Source organism: Pinus tabuliformis, chromosome 5_1 (assembly GCF_031772625.1).
Source record: "Pinus tabuliformis cultivar Carrire ecotype Pingquan chromosome 5_1, CPIR1, whole genome shotgun sequence".
In the NCBI taxonomy this organism is placed as follows: Eukaryota; Viridiplantae; Streptophyta; class Pinopsida; order Pinales; family Pinaceae; genus Pinus; species Pinus tabuliformis.
In genome coordinates, this window is record NC_142305.1 from 546,565,222 (window position 1) to 546,578,456 (window position 13,235).

Consider the following 13,235-nt stretch of genomic DNA (forward strand, 5'->3'; position numbering starts at 1 on the left):
TAGAGATATAGGATGAAACCGGCTGAAGGAGTTGGCTCCTTTCTCCTTGGGGATGAGGGCCAGGAAGGTCGAGTTAGTGCTTCCCCCAATCTTCTGGCACTCTTTGGATTTCCTTATCATTCTACATAGATCTTTCTCCACTATCTGCCAACAGGTTTGAATGAAGTTGGCAGTGAAACCGTCAGGGCCGGGGCCTTGTCTGGTTCCATAGCGAAGTGAGAGGCCTTCATTTCATGGTTAGTGATCTCAGCATCCAGGAAAAGATTATTTCTCTTAGAAACCAAGGCGGGCACCTCATTCACGATAGAAGGAGGGTGATCAATGGCTTCATCATCACTGTAGAGATTTTTGAAGTGGATGAAAGCCGCATTTTTTATGCTTCTAATGTCTCTGTGAATGATGGTCTCAACTTTGATTTCTGAGATGGAGTTGAAGAATTTTTGGGCCTTAGCTTGCTTGTGGAAGAACGATGAGTTTCTATCTCCCGCCTTGAGCCAAAGGCTGCAAGATTTTTGTCTCCAAAATTCTTCTTCTGCCAAGCTAGCCTTGAGGAACATGCGCTGAAGAATTGCCTCCCTATCAAGTAACTCTTTAGTGATCTCAGCGTTTTCTGAAGCTAGTTGATGAGATTTAAGGCGCTCATGGATCGTTTTCCTTTCCACAGCAGGGTTTGGTAAAGATTCTACCCATGACTTTAGAGCAGATTTAACTCTCCTAAGTTTCTCTTCCCAGACAAAGAATGCAGAGCCTTTGACTGGGAGCTTCCAGGTTTCATTTATTAACGGCAGGAAGGACGACTCCTTGGTCTAGTGGGTATTGAACTTGAAAGGTATGGGACCTTGATCTAGATGAGCCAAAAGCTCAAGTTTGATGGGACACTGATCGGGAACACTGCAAGGGAGGATGTTCATTCTAGATTCTAAACCTAGAAGGAGAAAAGAGCTTTGGACAATAAAGCGATCTAACCTTGCAGCGATGTGGCTAGGCCCGAATCTTTTTTTGGTCCATGTATACTTCCCAGCCGAAGGCTTGATATCGATCATATCCCAATCGATCAGCAAGTCCTCAACCCATTCCCGCGCCAGATCTCTGACGATGTTTCCTCTGCGTTTTTCAGCCACTGATAATGTTAAGTTGATATGTCCTGCGATGATGATGTTATCTAAGTCTTCAGTAGCTGCCAGATTCCTGATGGAATCCCAACATTTGTTTTTCTCTGCTGAGCTGACGGGAGCATACACATTGATGAGGGAGTATGTCGTATCCGAGTCTATATGATGGATTTTTATGAATAACCAGTGAGTATTTTTATCTTCTCTGAGCTTTGTGATCTTGTTTACATTGCAGATGGAGCACAGTCCACCGGAAGCACCACGAGCTGAGGTTGCTAGACCTTCGCTTTGTTTCTACAGCTTCTTGCCGATCTGGAGGAAGGCATAATCCTCCATTTTGGTCTCCTCGATGAGGAGTAGGTCAGGCTGTTCAGTTCTTATCAGACTTCTTATAGCTTCCTCTTTTTTTCTGCCCCCAAAACCCTTGCAGTTCCAGGAGACGATCTTCATCACTTCCATTTTGAAGAGTAAGCTCCTTTAGAGCTCGGGGGCTAGTTTCTGTTCTTCTTCGGGGTATTCTCCAGGAGATTCTCAAGGGTTGGTTGACTACCCTGAAGCTTGTCTTTGCAGGTCTCTTGTTCTCTTTTTTCCTGCGCTGATTTCCGGCCCTTCAGTGATCTTCTGGTCGAGGTTTGCAAGGTTTCTATTTCGCCTTCTTCTTCTGATTCCTCCAAACTTTGCACCTCCTCTGTCTCTACAACGGGGGTCTCTTTTGATCTGTCTTCATTACTTTCCTCCTGGATCGGTCCCATGGGGGGTTCTTTGGAGGTCGGTCCTTCTTTCTGGAGATCTGGTTCTAGGGAACCTTCCGTAGCTATGCTTAATGGAGTATATTTGTTTCCTTGTTCTTCCATGACAGGGGTTTGATTGCTAGGGCCAGCCTGTGAAGCATTGCCTTTCATATTTCCTGGACGGTTGGCTCTGTGGGTATTTTTGGATTTTTTAACCTGAGTCCAGCCTTCATCCTTACCTTTCTCCATTTCAGTGTTCTTTGGGAAATTTCAAGCGAAGTGGCCATAGACCTGACACTTCCTGCACTTGAACGGGAGCTGCTCATAGTCCAGCTTTTGAACATGGGACCAGCTTCCAACCCTTATCTTTATTTCCTCGGGTAAGCCGACTTCGAGGTCTACTTCGACGCAGATTCTTGCGCAGTAGAATTGGTCTTTGTTATTTGCACAATCGATGAATTTACCCAAGGTGTTGCCAATGTGCTTTAGAGATTCCCAATTCCAGGAATGCACAGGCAGATTGGGCAGCCTAACCCACACAGGAACGGCTGTGGGAACGTCCACAGAGGGGTCAAAATCAGACGTCCACTTGTTAAGATACAACCCTTGAGGACCCATGAAGTAAGGCCTATTGCGGAATATCAGATCCTTGTCCTGTTTATCAGTGAATTCAAACATGAAGAAACCCTTCCCCAGAAAATACCAGGTGACTCCATTCTTAACCAAAGGAGCCCAATTTCTAGCTATCCAATTCTCCATGGATTTGGGGGAGGGCCAGAGGCCCGTAAACTGGCCTATCAAGGCTCTCTTAGCCAGCGAAAGGGCGACCTTGATCGGACCCTCCTGGGGCAGAGAAATCTCTGGAATGTCATCCAAACGTTTAACGAATTTCGTGGCCTCAGAGGATTTCTTCTTTGGCAGGGATTCCAGGAGCTTAAGAAAGGCTTCTGCATCGGAAGAGGGAGGTGGAGGGGGTGGATCCATTGGAGCAGCAGCAACAAATCAAACCCCGCAAGCCATCGCATACAAGCAGGGGAGCTCCAACAGAGGCATAGCGCGCAGGGCATCGTGAAGGGGAGCGACTCATAGAGGGAAGGCCCGGAGGGGACCAGCGGCAGCAGGCCAAGGGCCAAGCCAGGCAGTGTGGCGGCTAGGTCTCAGACGCGACCGGAAAAACCCTTTTTTCAAGCCCAGACCCCTTAAAATTATTACTTGCATGATCTTAACATTTAATATTATTATATAATATTTTTTTGAATTTTTTACCTTATTATATTATTTATTTTGTTTGTTATCTTTTTATTTTTCTTCTAAAGGTTACGTCTTTGATGTTTCACCTTATAATTTAGTTTTTAATAATTTTCCCTATTTATAAACCATGTTGGATGACATTCTCTTCATGATTTTGTCTTGATGATGAACTACATTAATTGGTTCGAAACACTTAGGACTCAGATTATGAATTTGATTGGTCAAAGATAACTATTTTTCTAAAACATTATAAACCACAAAAACTTGAATTAAGAGATAAATTATGATGATGATGATGATGATGATGATGATGGTTAACGTCCGCTGAGACCAAATAATGTTTAATCGGACCTAAAAAGACAACTTATTTATTTTGATTTAAGATTTTATTCCTATGCTCAAAAAGCTTGGAGAGAAGCCTCCCGAGTTCACTATAATTTTGGCATTGTAAAAGGCTAGGAAGGTCAGTATTGTAACAAAGGTTGTGAAATTGAGATCTAATGTGGATTATGCAGGGCACTCTAAGAGGAAGTGGTTTTCATCCTCGATGCTCCTATTCTCACAAATATCGCAGATCCTTTCCATCCATGGCATTTTAGGAACTGCCCAGCGGCCAGTTTCACTATGGAGCTCATGAGAATTCGTTCTAATCTTTGCTATATTAAATTTCTTCTTTGAGCTAGTTAGAATAGAGAGATACTTTTGATCTTCAAGGGTGGGGTTGATAACCTTCTTATAATAACTTAATTTTCTTTTAGATGCTAAATCTTTCTCACACCACAATTTTTCTTTGAACTTAGAAGTAACAATATCTTTAATGTTATTTATGTTTTGCAAAGCATCATTCTCATTGATCTCCCAATAGTATACTTTTAATATGAAAATAAATCAGAATTGCAACCATATTTAAACTAATATATATAAGCAATAATTAATTTAGTAGTATTAAAATTTACATAAAAATCATACATATAAAAAATTAAATATAAATGTTTACTTTTTATTTTCTGAATATATTTTGAATCAATTTTACTTTGAATTAGTAGTATTACCGTAATGAATCTCTTTTAATTTGAATTAGAAATATTACAATTTACATGAGTTATATCTGGAGTATCACATATAGAGGATTAATCATTATCTTCAAATATAATGAATCTAATTTACTTCGTAATAGCATAGTTTATTGAATTGTTTAAAAAGTGAAATCTGTTTCTTAAAACAATTAAAGTAGAGTATTTTTTTATAAATGTTATTATAATTTTAACAAAAAAAATTATAAAAATAACAATTTAAAATTTTAACAAAATAATTTAATATTTATAATTTATATAGAATCTTTTCATAACATTGTTATATCTATAATTTATATAGAATCTTTTCCATAATATTGTTATATGTGAAAATGTACTTCAAGAATAACTTTATTTATTATTACTAAAACTTAATTTGAAAGTAAATAATATTTATTTTTTATATATAACAAAATACTAAATATTTTCCATAATACTTATAAGCACGATCATCTATGAAAATGCTTTTCCAAAAATCACAAAAATAACACTATTTATTATCAGTAAAACTTAATTGAAAATAACTAATATTTGTTCAATTAGAATTACTAATAGAATTGAATTTATATCTATATTAAGTTAGTTTGGGTTGTATTTTCATATTTAAATACACATTTAAAAGACATACATGTCTATCTTTACATTGAATAGATACATACATTGAATAGATACATAAGGGATTTTTATGTGTATTTTTATATAAAATAGGTAGATAAATATGTGATTATTGAAATGAAACTTTTGTGTTCCATAATATTTATTAAAAAAAATTTCTACCTAAATCACATGTAGAAAACATATGATTTAGGCTGAAAATCTTCTTAATAAATATGTTATTGTTATATATGTATTATTCATCATGCCAAATAAATGGAACCATTAATAAATACTAGAGCATGCGAATATGTAGTAAAAGCTCAAAATAGGCGAAAATAAACTTTAAACGTGAAATTAGAAAAAATCAATAAGTATGGTTAGTAAATTAAATAGAAGATTGTTTTAAATTAGAAATAGCAAGAGTATTTACCATAAGCAAAACCATATATTTTTCAATACCATCTATTAAAATGCAGTTTTAATAAATCTGTTAATAAAATTATGGTCGCTTCAAAATGTTAATACACAAAACAATAAAAAAAAGCTTGTGATTTAATTTAATATTCATATTCAATTTAAAAAATAATTATTTATTTAATTTTACATTAATTTTTCATTTTCATTTTGATTACATCAATTTTAAAACCTGCCCCCAGTGCAACGCTAGGAGAGTGATTCTTTCGGCGCTCTATCTTGTCGACAGTTTTCTTCAACGAAAGATATCCTCATCTTGCTGTCCTGTTCTGACAGCTGCTCTCTCTGTCTGCTGCATTTAATAGGACGACACCAATTTCTTTACAGAAGTTATTGATTCCACTTGAAAATTTAGGGATCATCTTGCGGTGACCGCTGTTCTTAGATCCATTAGCGGCCAACTGCGTCGGTTTGCTTTTTCGTTTGCATCGAGGAACCCAGTATATATCTTACATACTTCCAACGTTTCGGCGTAATCCTCCATGGTTTTCCCGAAATCCCTAATAAATGTAATATCCAGAGTATTTCTAAAGTCGTTTTGAATCCTGCAGCTCATGTACCTGCAATATGAACGCATTACTACAAATTGTACGACACATGCATTTTTGGGAAATGTTCACTAGCGGACGAGCATATTTGAAGTTGATCCGCACCAAAATCTAATGAAATCAACCCAACGCAAAAGGATAATAGCCATATCGATGGAAAGTGATCATATCGAAATATGTCCGGTACAAAATTAGTAGAAATGAAGTGGGACATTTTAATAGAGGAAGTGTAAATTAGTTTTAGAGATGGTTTAATTAGTTGAATTTTTGTTAGGTTTTGTTAGTTTGATTTCATATTGATCTACCTAAATTTTCTGTGGATGTAGTGGCCACTTAGTGTCAGTAAACCACCTAAAAAAACAATAAACCACTCTAAAAATTTAAAAAAATAATGCACATAAATTTTATTTTAAATTTTTATTATTATTATTGTTACTATTAAAGTAAAGGGACTTTATAACTTAATATGAAGTGGATGTTATGAAGTAATGTTATTTTTAAAAATAATAAAGTAATACTTATATTAACAAAATAAAAGAAAAGTAGTAACAAAAAAAGAATATTAATCATAAATAAAATTCTTCAATTTTCATTTTGGTTTTACATTTTTATATTAAGAGAAAAGGTGATTGAGAATAAAAAAAATTAATTTACTTTTTAGTATAAGAATTTTAAAGATAATATTAATTAACATGGAGATGTCACATAACATGCATATATCATATTATTGATATTATATGATTTCTATGTTAACTTCAAACGAAATATTTGAAACAAACATATATTAGCAACATAAATATTTAGTGTGATAAAATATTTCAATGTCTATATTAAATAAGATAATTTCATACTAATTTTATAGAGAAAAATAAAGTAATTTAAATTAGAATTTAATTTTTTTTTTTATTTTCACTGTGAAACAAAAGTGTAATTTAATTCATTAGGAATATATAATATCATTTCATTTTTAAGAGAAACTAAAAATATGTGATGATGATGATGATGGTGGTGGTTAACGTCCATTGAGACCAAATTGGTCTATCGGACTTATAAATTTCTTAGTTTCTAATTGTGTGGTTCCTCATCTTTTTTGGCGAGATTGGTGCTGTACCATTCTTTTTTTTTCTCTACGGTCTTCCAACTTTCTTTATCTTGCATCTCCTTCATCTCTTCTAGTTCTTGGGACATTGGTGTCTTAGCTTCGCGATCTAATGTGTTCGTCCTTTTGAAGATAGTCGGAGAAGAAGTTTGCTCTAGGAGATCTGTTTTGCTATTAAATGAAATTTATTTTGTGCGGTATTCGAGTCCTCATAACTGTTGATTCTCCAGTTCACTCTGTTGGATGTCTTGAGAGTTGTTTCTTTTTTGCCCAAATTCTTGTGATTCAGATTTTTCTCGAGAGGAACTCTTTTTTTGTTGGGCAGAGCTTTCCCCTGTTTGTCTTGAGAGTTGTTTCTTTTTTGCCCAAATTCTTGTGATTCAGAGTTTTCTCGAGAGTATTCCTCTTTGATGACAGTGTAGTGTTCCTTTTGTGCTCCTTCCCACCATCTAGATATATGGTGATTTTTTGTTATATAATATTAATAACAAAAATAAATTAATTATATATATAATATTAATAACCAGAGTAATTTAATATATAAAAAGATAGAGACATTGCATTTCCAAATGAAAAGGGTGTCTATTTATATTTTAAGAAGAAAAATATGAGTTATAAATAAATTATTTCAATCATATATATTAAAGAAAGGGATTAGTAATTTACTAAACATGGAGACCAGTCAAATTTCCAAAAATGTAAGCAGTTTCTCAATATATATATATATATGATAAATTCAGAATTAAAATAAATTTATAAATTTTATAAAAAAATTAGTATAACTAAACCTATACATTTATTAAAATATAAAAAAATATACAGTAAAATTGTGGAATTTAAATTTGGATTCTGAAAGAATCATTGCGCCCTTGTGGTCAGAAGAAATTGTTTGTTAACAGAAGATTCAACGTTTTCAATATTCGAGTTCAAATCTCAAATAATTTTAACATTGGAGTTTACTGCGACAATGGGGACATTATAGAATGGAGGAAATGATGTCATGGTTCTACGTTGCTGGGTGCTGTCGGACATGAATCACGTTCTGGGTACGTAAAACAGAGAGATGTCGTGTCATTCGATAAGCCAATCTAGTTCGTAATATCCAATAAATACCGTCAGTTTGCACATTTTCCGGCTCTCGAGAGATGCGATATAAATGTGGTTTATGGTATTGTAATGCATGAGGAGAAGAATGATTGAATTATTTTGTTGTTAAGAGAAAAAAAAACTTGCTTTATCATTAAGTAGTTGTTTCTAAGAAAGAAAAAACAACTTGCTTTTATTATAAAATAATTTGGTTTACAAATATTTTCAGCTGTTCCAACTATGTCAGTGACAGTTTTGGACAAAAATATTACATCTAACCTACCTATAATTTTGTTAATATCTGACTGTACACCTATTTCTATTATTTTCCAGTACTTCAATAAAAACATAAGCATATAATTCCATATGTAATTATTTTTTATGGTATTATAAGGGAGGTTCAGAAGATTGCATATGTAATTACTTTTTATGGTATTATAAGCGAGGCTTGTGAAGAATGATGGGAACCTTATTTATTGTAGATGTATTAGAGGATAATATAGATGTAATAGAAGATTTCTGATTCAGTTGTTACTTTACTAATTTGGATGGTGTTTGTATACTTATTTTTATTATTTTTTGGTACTTAAAGTATGTCGGGATGTATGAGTATGCATGCGTTCAAAGTATGATCCCATTTGTAAATATGTCTATGTTCAAAGTTAAATTTTAGCTAATATCTATCAACATAAAAATAAAAAATTGGAAATCTAAATAATGTTAATGTTTGTCTTTCCAATGAATAATAATCATGAAAATAGAATAAATTAATGTTAGCCTGAAATAAAAATGAAAATAACCGTATAGATAAAAAAAACTACAATACAATCATATTACGCATTTAGATAAAAAAATTACCTTCAACAAAAAAAAATACCATGATAAAATTCCAAATTAGTTTAAATTTTAAATATCTTTACTCTTTACTAAAGCCACTACCATTTCTTATATCTTAGTAAAAAGATTAATCCAACACAAAGAATCCAAAATCTTACTATAAAATCTTTTAATATTTATTTTAATTAATTATTTGTAAAATGAATTTTTAAAAAGAAAACTATACCCTATGAATATATAAAATTCTCTATACACATAAATATTTCCATGTTAAAGATGTAGTATTTGAAAATATTCATTTGATATAGTTTTATTCTAATTTTTGTTATCATACCATGTATAAAAAATAATATATATATATATAGATAAACTCTAGATATATATGGGAGGAAGAACAAAGAAATAGAGTGATAAAGGTAGAGAGATAGAGAGATGGAGTTGAACGGAGAGAAAGGGAGGGAAGAAGAAAGACATAGAGAGAGAAAAATGGAGAGAGAGAGGGAGTGACAAGGAAGAGATGGAGAGAGAATGTTTATGCTTGGGGATGAGATAGAGAGACAAAGAAGAAGAGATGAAGAGAAGGGGGGGAAGAGAAGATGAAAGAAGGAGAAAGGGAGGGAGATAGTGATAGAGTTGGAGGGCAAAGAGAGAGAGAGAGAGAGAGAGAGAGAGAGAGAGAGAGAGAGAGAACAAGAGTTGAGGGGGAGAGATAGAGGGAGATGGGAGAGAAAGGGAGAGAGACGAAGGAAGAGAGCAAGCACGTGAGAGAGAGAAGGAGAGAGGAAGGTAAGATGAAAGATAGAAAGAGAGAAAGGTGGAGAGTATAAGAGGGAGTGATAACGAAGAGGGAGAAAGGAGAGTGGGAAGGAAGAGAGAGAGAAGGGGGGAGAGAGGGAGAGAAGAGAAGAGAGAGAGAGAGTGAGGGAGAGATAGATAGATATGGAGAAATAGTGTGTATGTTTTAGGGGTGATATAGAAAGAAAAAAGAGATAGAGGGAGATATACATATGGATAGAAGGTGAAGAGAGGAAAGAAGAGAGAGTTTGAGAGATATATCAATATGGAGAGAGAAAGAATGTGTGTTTGGGGGGGTGAGATAGAGAGACAAAGAAGGAGATATGGAGGGATATATAGGTATCGATGGAGGTGGGAGAGAGGGAAGAATATTTGTTTCACTAGATGCATTGAGTTCAGTGTACATGGTGATTTATAATCCTATTTGATTGCTTGCACTGAAGGAGATAAACTAAATTATAGGGGAGAGGAGGAATGAAGAGAGAGAAAAGGGGACGAGTGAGAGAGGGAGAGAAGGCTCAGAGAAAGAGGGAGACAAAAAGAGGTAGAGAGAGAAGGAGAGAGAGAAGTTGAGAGGGAGGGATAAAGTGATAGGGTTAGTGCAATGAGAGAGAGAGAGAGAGAGATAGAGAGAGAGAGAGAGAGAGAGAGATGGGGGGAGAGAAAGGGATAGAGAGGAAGGACAATAGAGAGGAGGAGAGAGGGAGGGACAAAGATATGGAGTTGGAAGGTGACAAGGTGAGGGAAAAAGAGATGGAATATGAAGGGGATATAGGGAATGAAGAAGAAATACAGAGAGAGAGAGAGAGAGAGAGAGAGAGAGAGAGAGAGAGAGAAGGGAGTGATGTGGAGATTGTGTGTATGTTTGAGGGTCAGATATAAAGGCAAAGAAGGAGAGATGGGGGGAGAGATATATATAGATGGGGCGGGGCGGGGAGGGAAGAATATTTATTGCACTATATGTATTGATTTTAACATACATGGTGATTTATAATACTATTTTATTGCTTACACTAGATGCATTGGTTTTAGTGTAGATGTTTATTTTTAATAATATTTTATTGATTGCACTAGATGCATTGGTTTCCATGTAAATGTTGATTTCTAATCCTATTTGGTTTCTTGCACTAGATGCATTGATTTCAGTATAGATGTTTTCTAATTCTATTTGATTGCTTGCACTAGATGCATTAATTTTAGTGTAGATGATTATTTATAATCCTATTTGATTTTTTGCACTAGATGCATTGATTTCATTGTAGATGGTGATTTATAATCCTATTTGATTGCTTCCACTAGAAGAGTTTATTTCAATGTAGATTTTGATTTCTAATGATACTTGATTGCTTGCACTAGACACATTGATTTCACTGTAAATGTGATTTCTAATACTATTTGATTGCATGCACTAGTTGCATTGATTTTAGTGTACACGTTTTCTAATTCTATTTGATTGTTTGCATTAGATGCATTGATTTAAGTGTAGATGTTGATTTCTAATTTGATGTCACTAGATGTATCATGGTACATTAATTTTAAAGTGATTGGATTAAAAATCTGATTGATTTTAGAGTAAGCACAAAAAAATTATTTACAATGTGCATTTATTTTTGTGTTATAATAATTCAGCCTATTAATATTGGAGGGAATGAAAGAAGAGGAAAGATATTTAATACAATAGCTCTACTTAAGGATTTGAAAGGTTTTTAATTTCAACTACACTTTTCCTATAATCAATATGAAAATATGACAAAACTAATAGAGGTGAAAATAAGAATAGTAAAAGAAAATAGTTGAGATTGATCACAATGAAGACTATTTGTAATTGGATACATTCTTATTATTCATATTTTTTACATTCAACATTATTACATAGTCACATTGCATTCAAAAATTTTATTTCCTCATTTTTCATAATTAAATTTATTGACAATATCTATCATCCCAATAAATTAAGGTAACTGAGAAAATTTAAAATTAAAACTACTCTTCAAGATATATTTAGTAATACGTGGAGGGACACTATTAAGAATTAATTAGTTGTCAAAAGAGGTGATAGTGCAATATCAATCCTCCTGCAAGCTATCGACGAGATTGTCTTCCTTCTTCATTACCAACTAATTACTAATATACAATTACATACACATATAGAAATACAACACAAAAATTTTAACATTCACAAACATTATCATCCAAATCCAAACACATAAAAATAGAAACCACTCAAAGCATCCAAGCACAAAGATAGACAAGCCACTAAAAAAATCGAAACATGTACAAACGATTCAAGGAAAGAAACATAGACAAAATTATAGAATATATTTATATGGTCATTTAAGGCAAAGAAAACATAATGTAAATTTCAAAGGATAAATTTTATCTCAAATATATACAAAATATGATAATATAAAAATATGACATTATTGCCCTGAGCTGGAACTAGCCTAGATCCATCTAACTGTAAATCTATCATTCACCGAGAGGGATAGAATCTCTCGAGGTGAAAAGCTTTCCTCCAATTCTAAAATCCAAAAAGAAGGTTTGCACCTCAACTGATTCGATCCCTCTTGGCACATGATAGATCTAGAGTTAGATGGATCTAGGCTTGTGGTATTATAAGGGAGTTTGAGAAGAATGATGGAAACCTTATCTATCGTGGATGTAATAGAGGATATCATAGATGTAATAGAGAATCTCTAATTCATTAGCAAGTTTAGCCATTTGGATCATGTTTTTTTGTTTGAATTTCTTTTATCTATTTAGAATTTAAATAAAAAATCATGTTACATGCATTGAATTATAAAAAGTTGCAAACACTTTTTTTTCCTTTTATGAATTACAACCACATGTATACATGAGGTGAAGGGTTGCCTTAAATTATGTTGATGATTTCCATGGAAAACATTCTTGCTTGGATACACCTGAACTCCAATATCTAGCCATTGTCCATTTCAGTCCTTCCTCAGCCTCCTCTTCTTGGTGGCATACAAACAACAAGATTCTTGTCAACTTCTAAATTTTTCTTGCTATTACAATATTTTTTAGAGCTCAAAGGAATGCTCTAACACCACAATTAAATCAATGATCATATGAGTAATTTGCGTTGTTTCCCTAGCAAACAAAAAAAAAAAATCAAAATACCTTCAAGTGCTCTTGGCCCTACAAATTCCATGAGGGAAAACCCCTTCAAGCTCCTTTTTATTTTGTTTAGAAAATTTTGACAACACCTCGAAGGGAGCACCCTATGCACAATTTTGAAAGTCCACATGGTTTCCAAGACAAGCCAAGACTTTTTTCGAACCCTTTAATTATTTTCTAATTGTAGAAATTCTGCAAATTCTCTACAAATCTCGCGCTCAAACTTATGTAGAAAATTTGACTGTAGGTTAACCTGATAATGCAATATAACTAAAGAAAAACATTATAACCTACTTCTACTATCAAAGTTTGTGGAAGCTTAAAGATTGACTAAGATCAAGTTGAGCACATATAAGCAGAAGAAGAAGAATCAATGCACAATACACATGCAAATACTTCGGGAAAAGCTTCAGCTAGAAACCCCACTATCTGTATTATCATACAAGGTGGAAATACATAGATATTATACGAAGCCTTACCTCTCACAGCTAGCC

General features: G+C 33.7%; 2 protein-coding genes across 2 annotated transcripts; both read right to left on the minus strand.

Moving 5' to 3' along the window:
• Window positions 1-140: 140 nt before the first annotated feature.
• LOC149165963 (uncharacterized) lies at window positions 141-1,571 on the minus strand. The gene is made up of 3 exons (XM_089430002.1): window positions 1,421-1,571; window positions 967-1,270; window positions 141-654 (listed from the first exon to the last, which is right to left on the minus strand). The coding sequence occupies exons 1-3, from the start codon at window positions 1,569-1,571 to the stop codon at window positions 141-143; spliced, it is 969 nt and encodes a 322-aa protein (XP_089286128.1).
• A 542-nt stretch (window positions 1,572-2,113) lies between these two features.
• On the minus strand, window positions 2,114-2,827 carry LOC149165964 (uncharacterized). The gene has a single exon (XM_089430003.1). It carries the CDS (start codon window positions 2,825-2,827, stop codon window positions 2,114-2,116), a length of 714 nt encoding a protein of 237 aa, XP_089286129.1.
• Window positions 2,828-13,235: the final 10,408 nt, after the last annotated feature.

Coding starts and splice junctions, on each gene's coding strand:
- LOC149165964 (XM_089430003.1), bottom strand. CDS start 2,827: ATGGATCCACCCCCTCCACCTCCCTCTTCCGATGCAGAAGCCTTTCTT.
- LOC149165963 (XM_089430002.1), bottom strand. CDS start 1,571: ATGGAAGTGATGAAGATCGTCTCCTGGAACTGCAAGGGTTTTGGGGGC. Junction 1,271..1,420: donor TTATGCCTTCCTCCAGATCG/GCAAGAAGCTGT, acceptor TCCATCATATAG/ACTCGGATACGACATACTCC. Junction 655..966: donor CCTAGCCACATCGCTGCAAG/GTTAGATCGCTT, acceptor TGCTGTGGAAAG/GAAAACGATCCATGAGCGCC.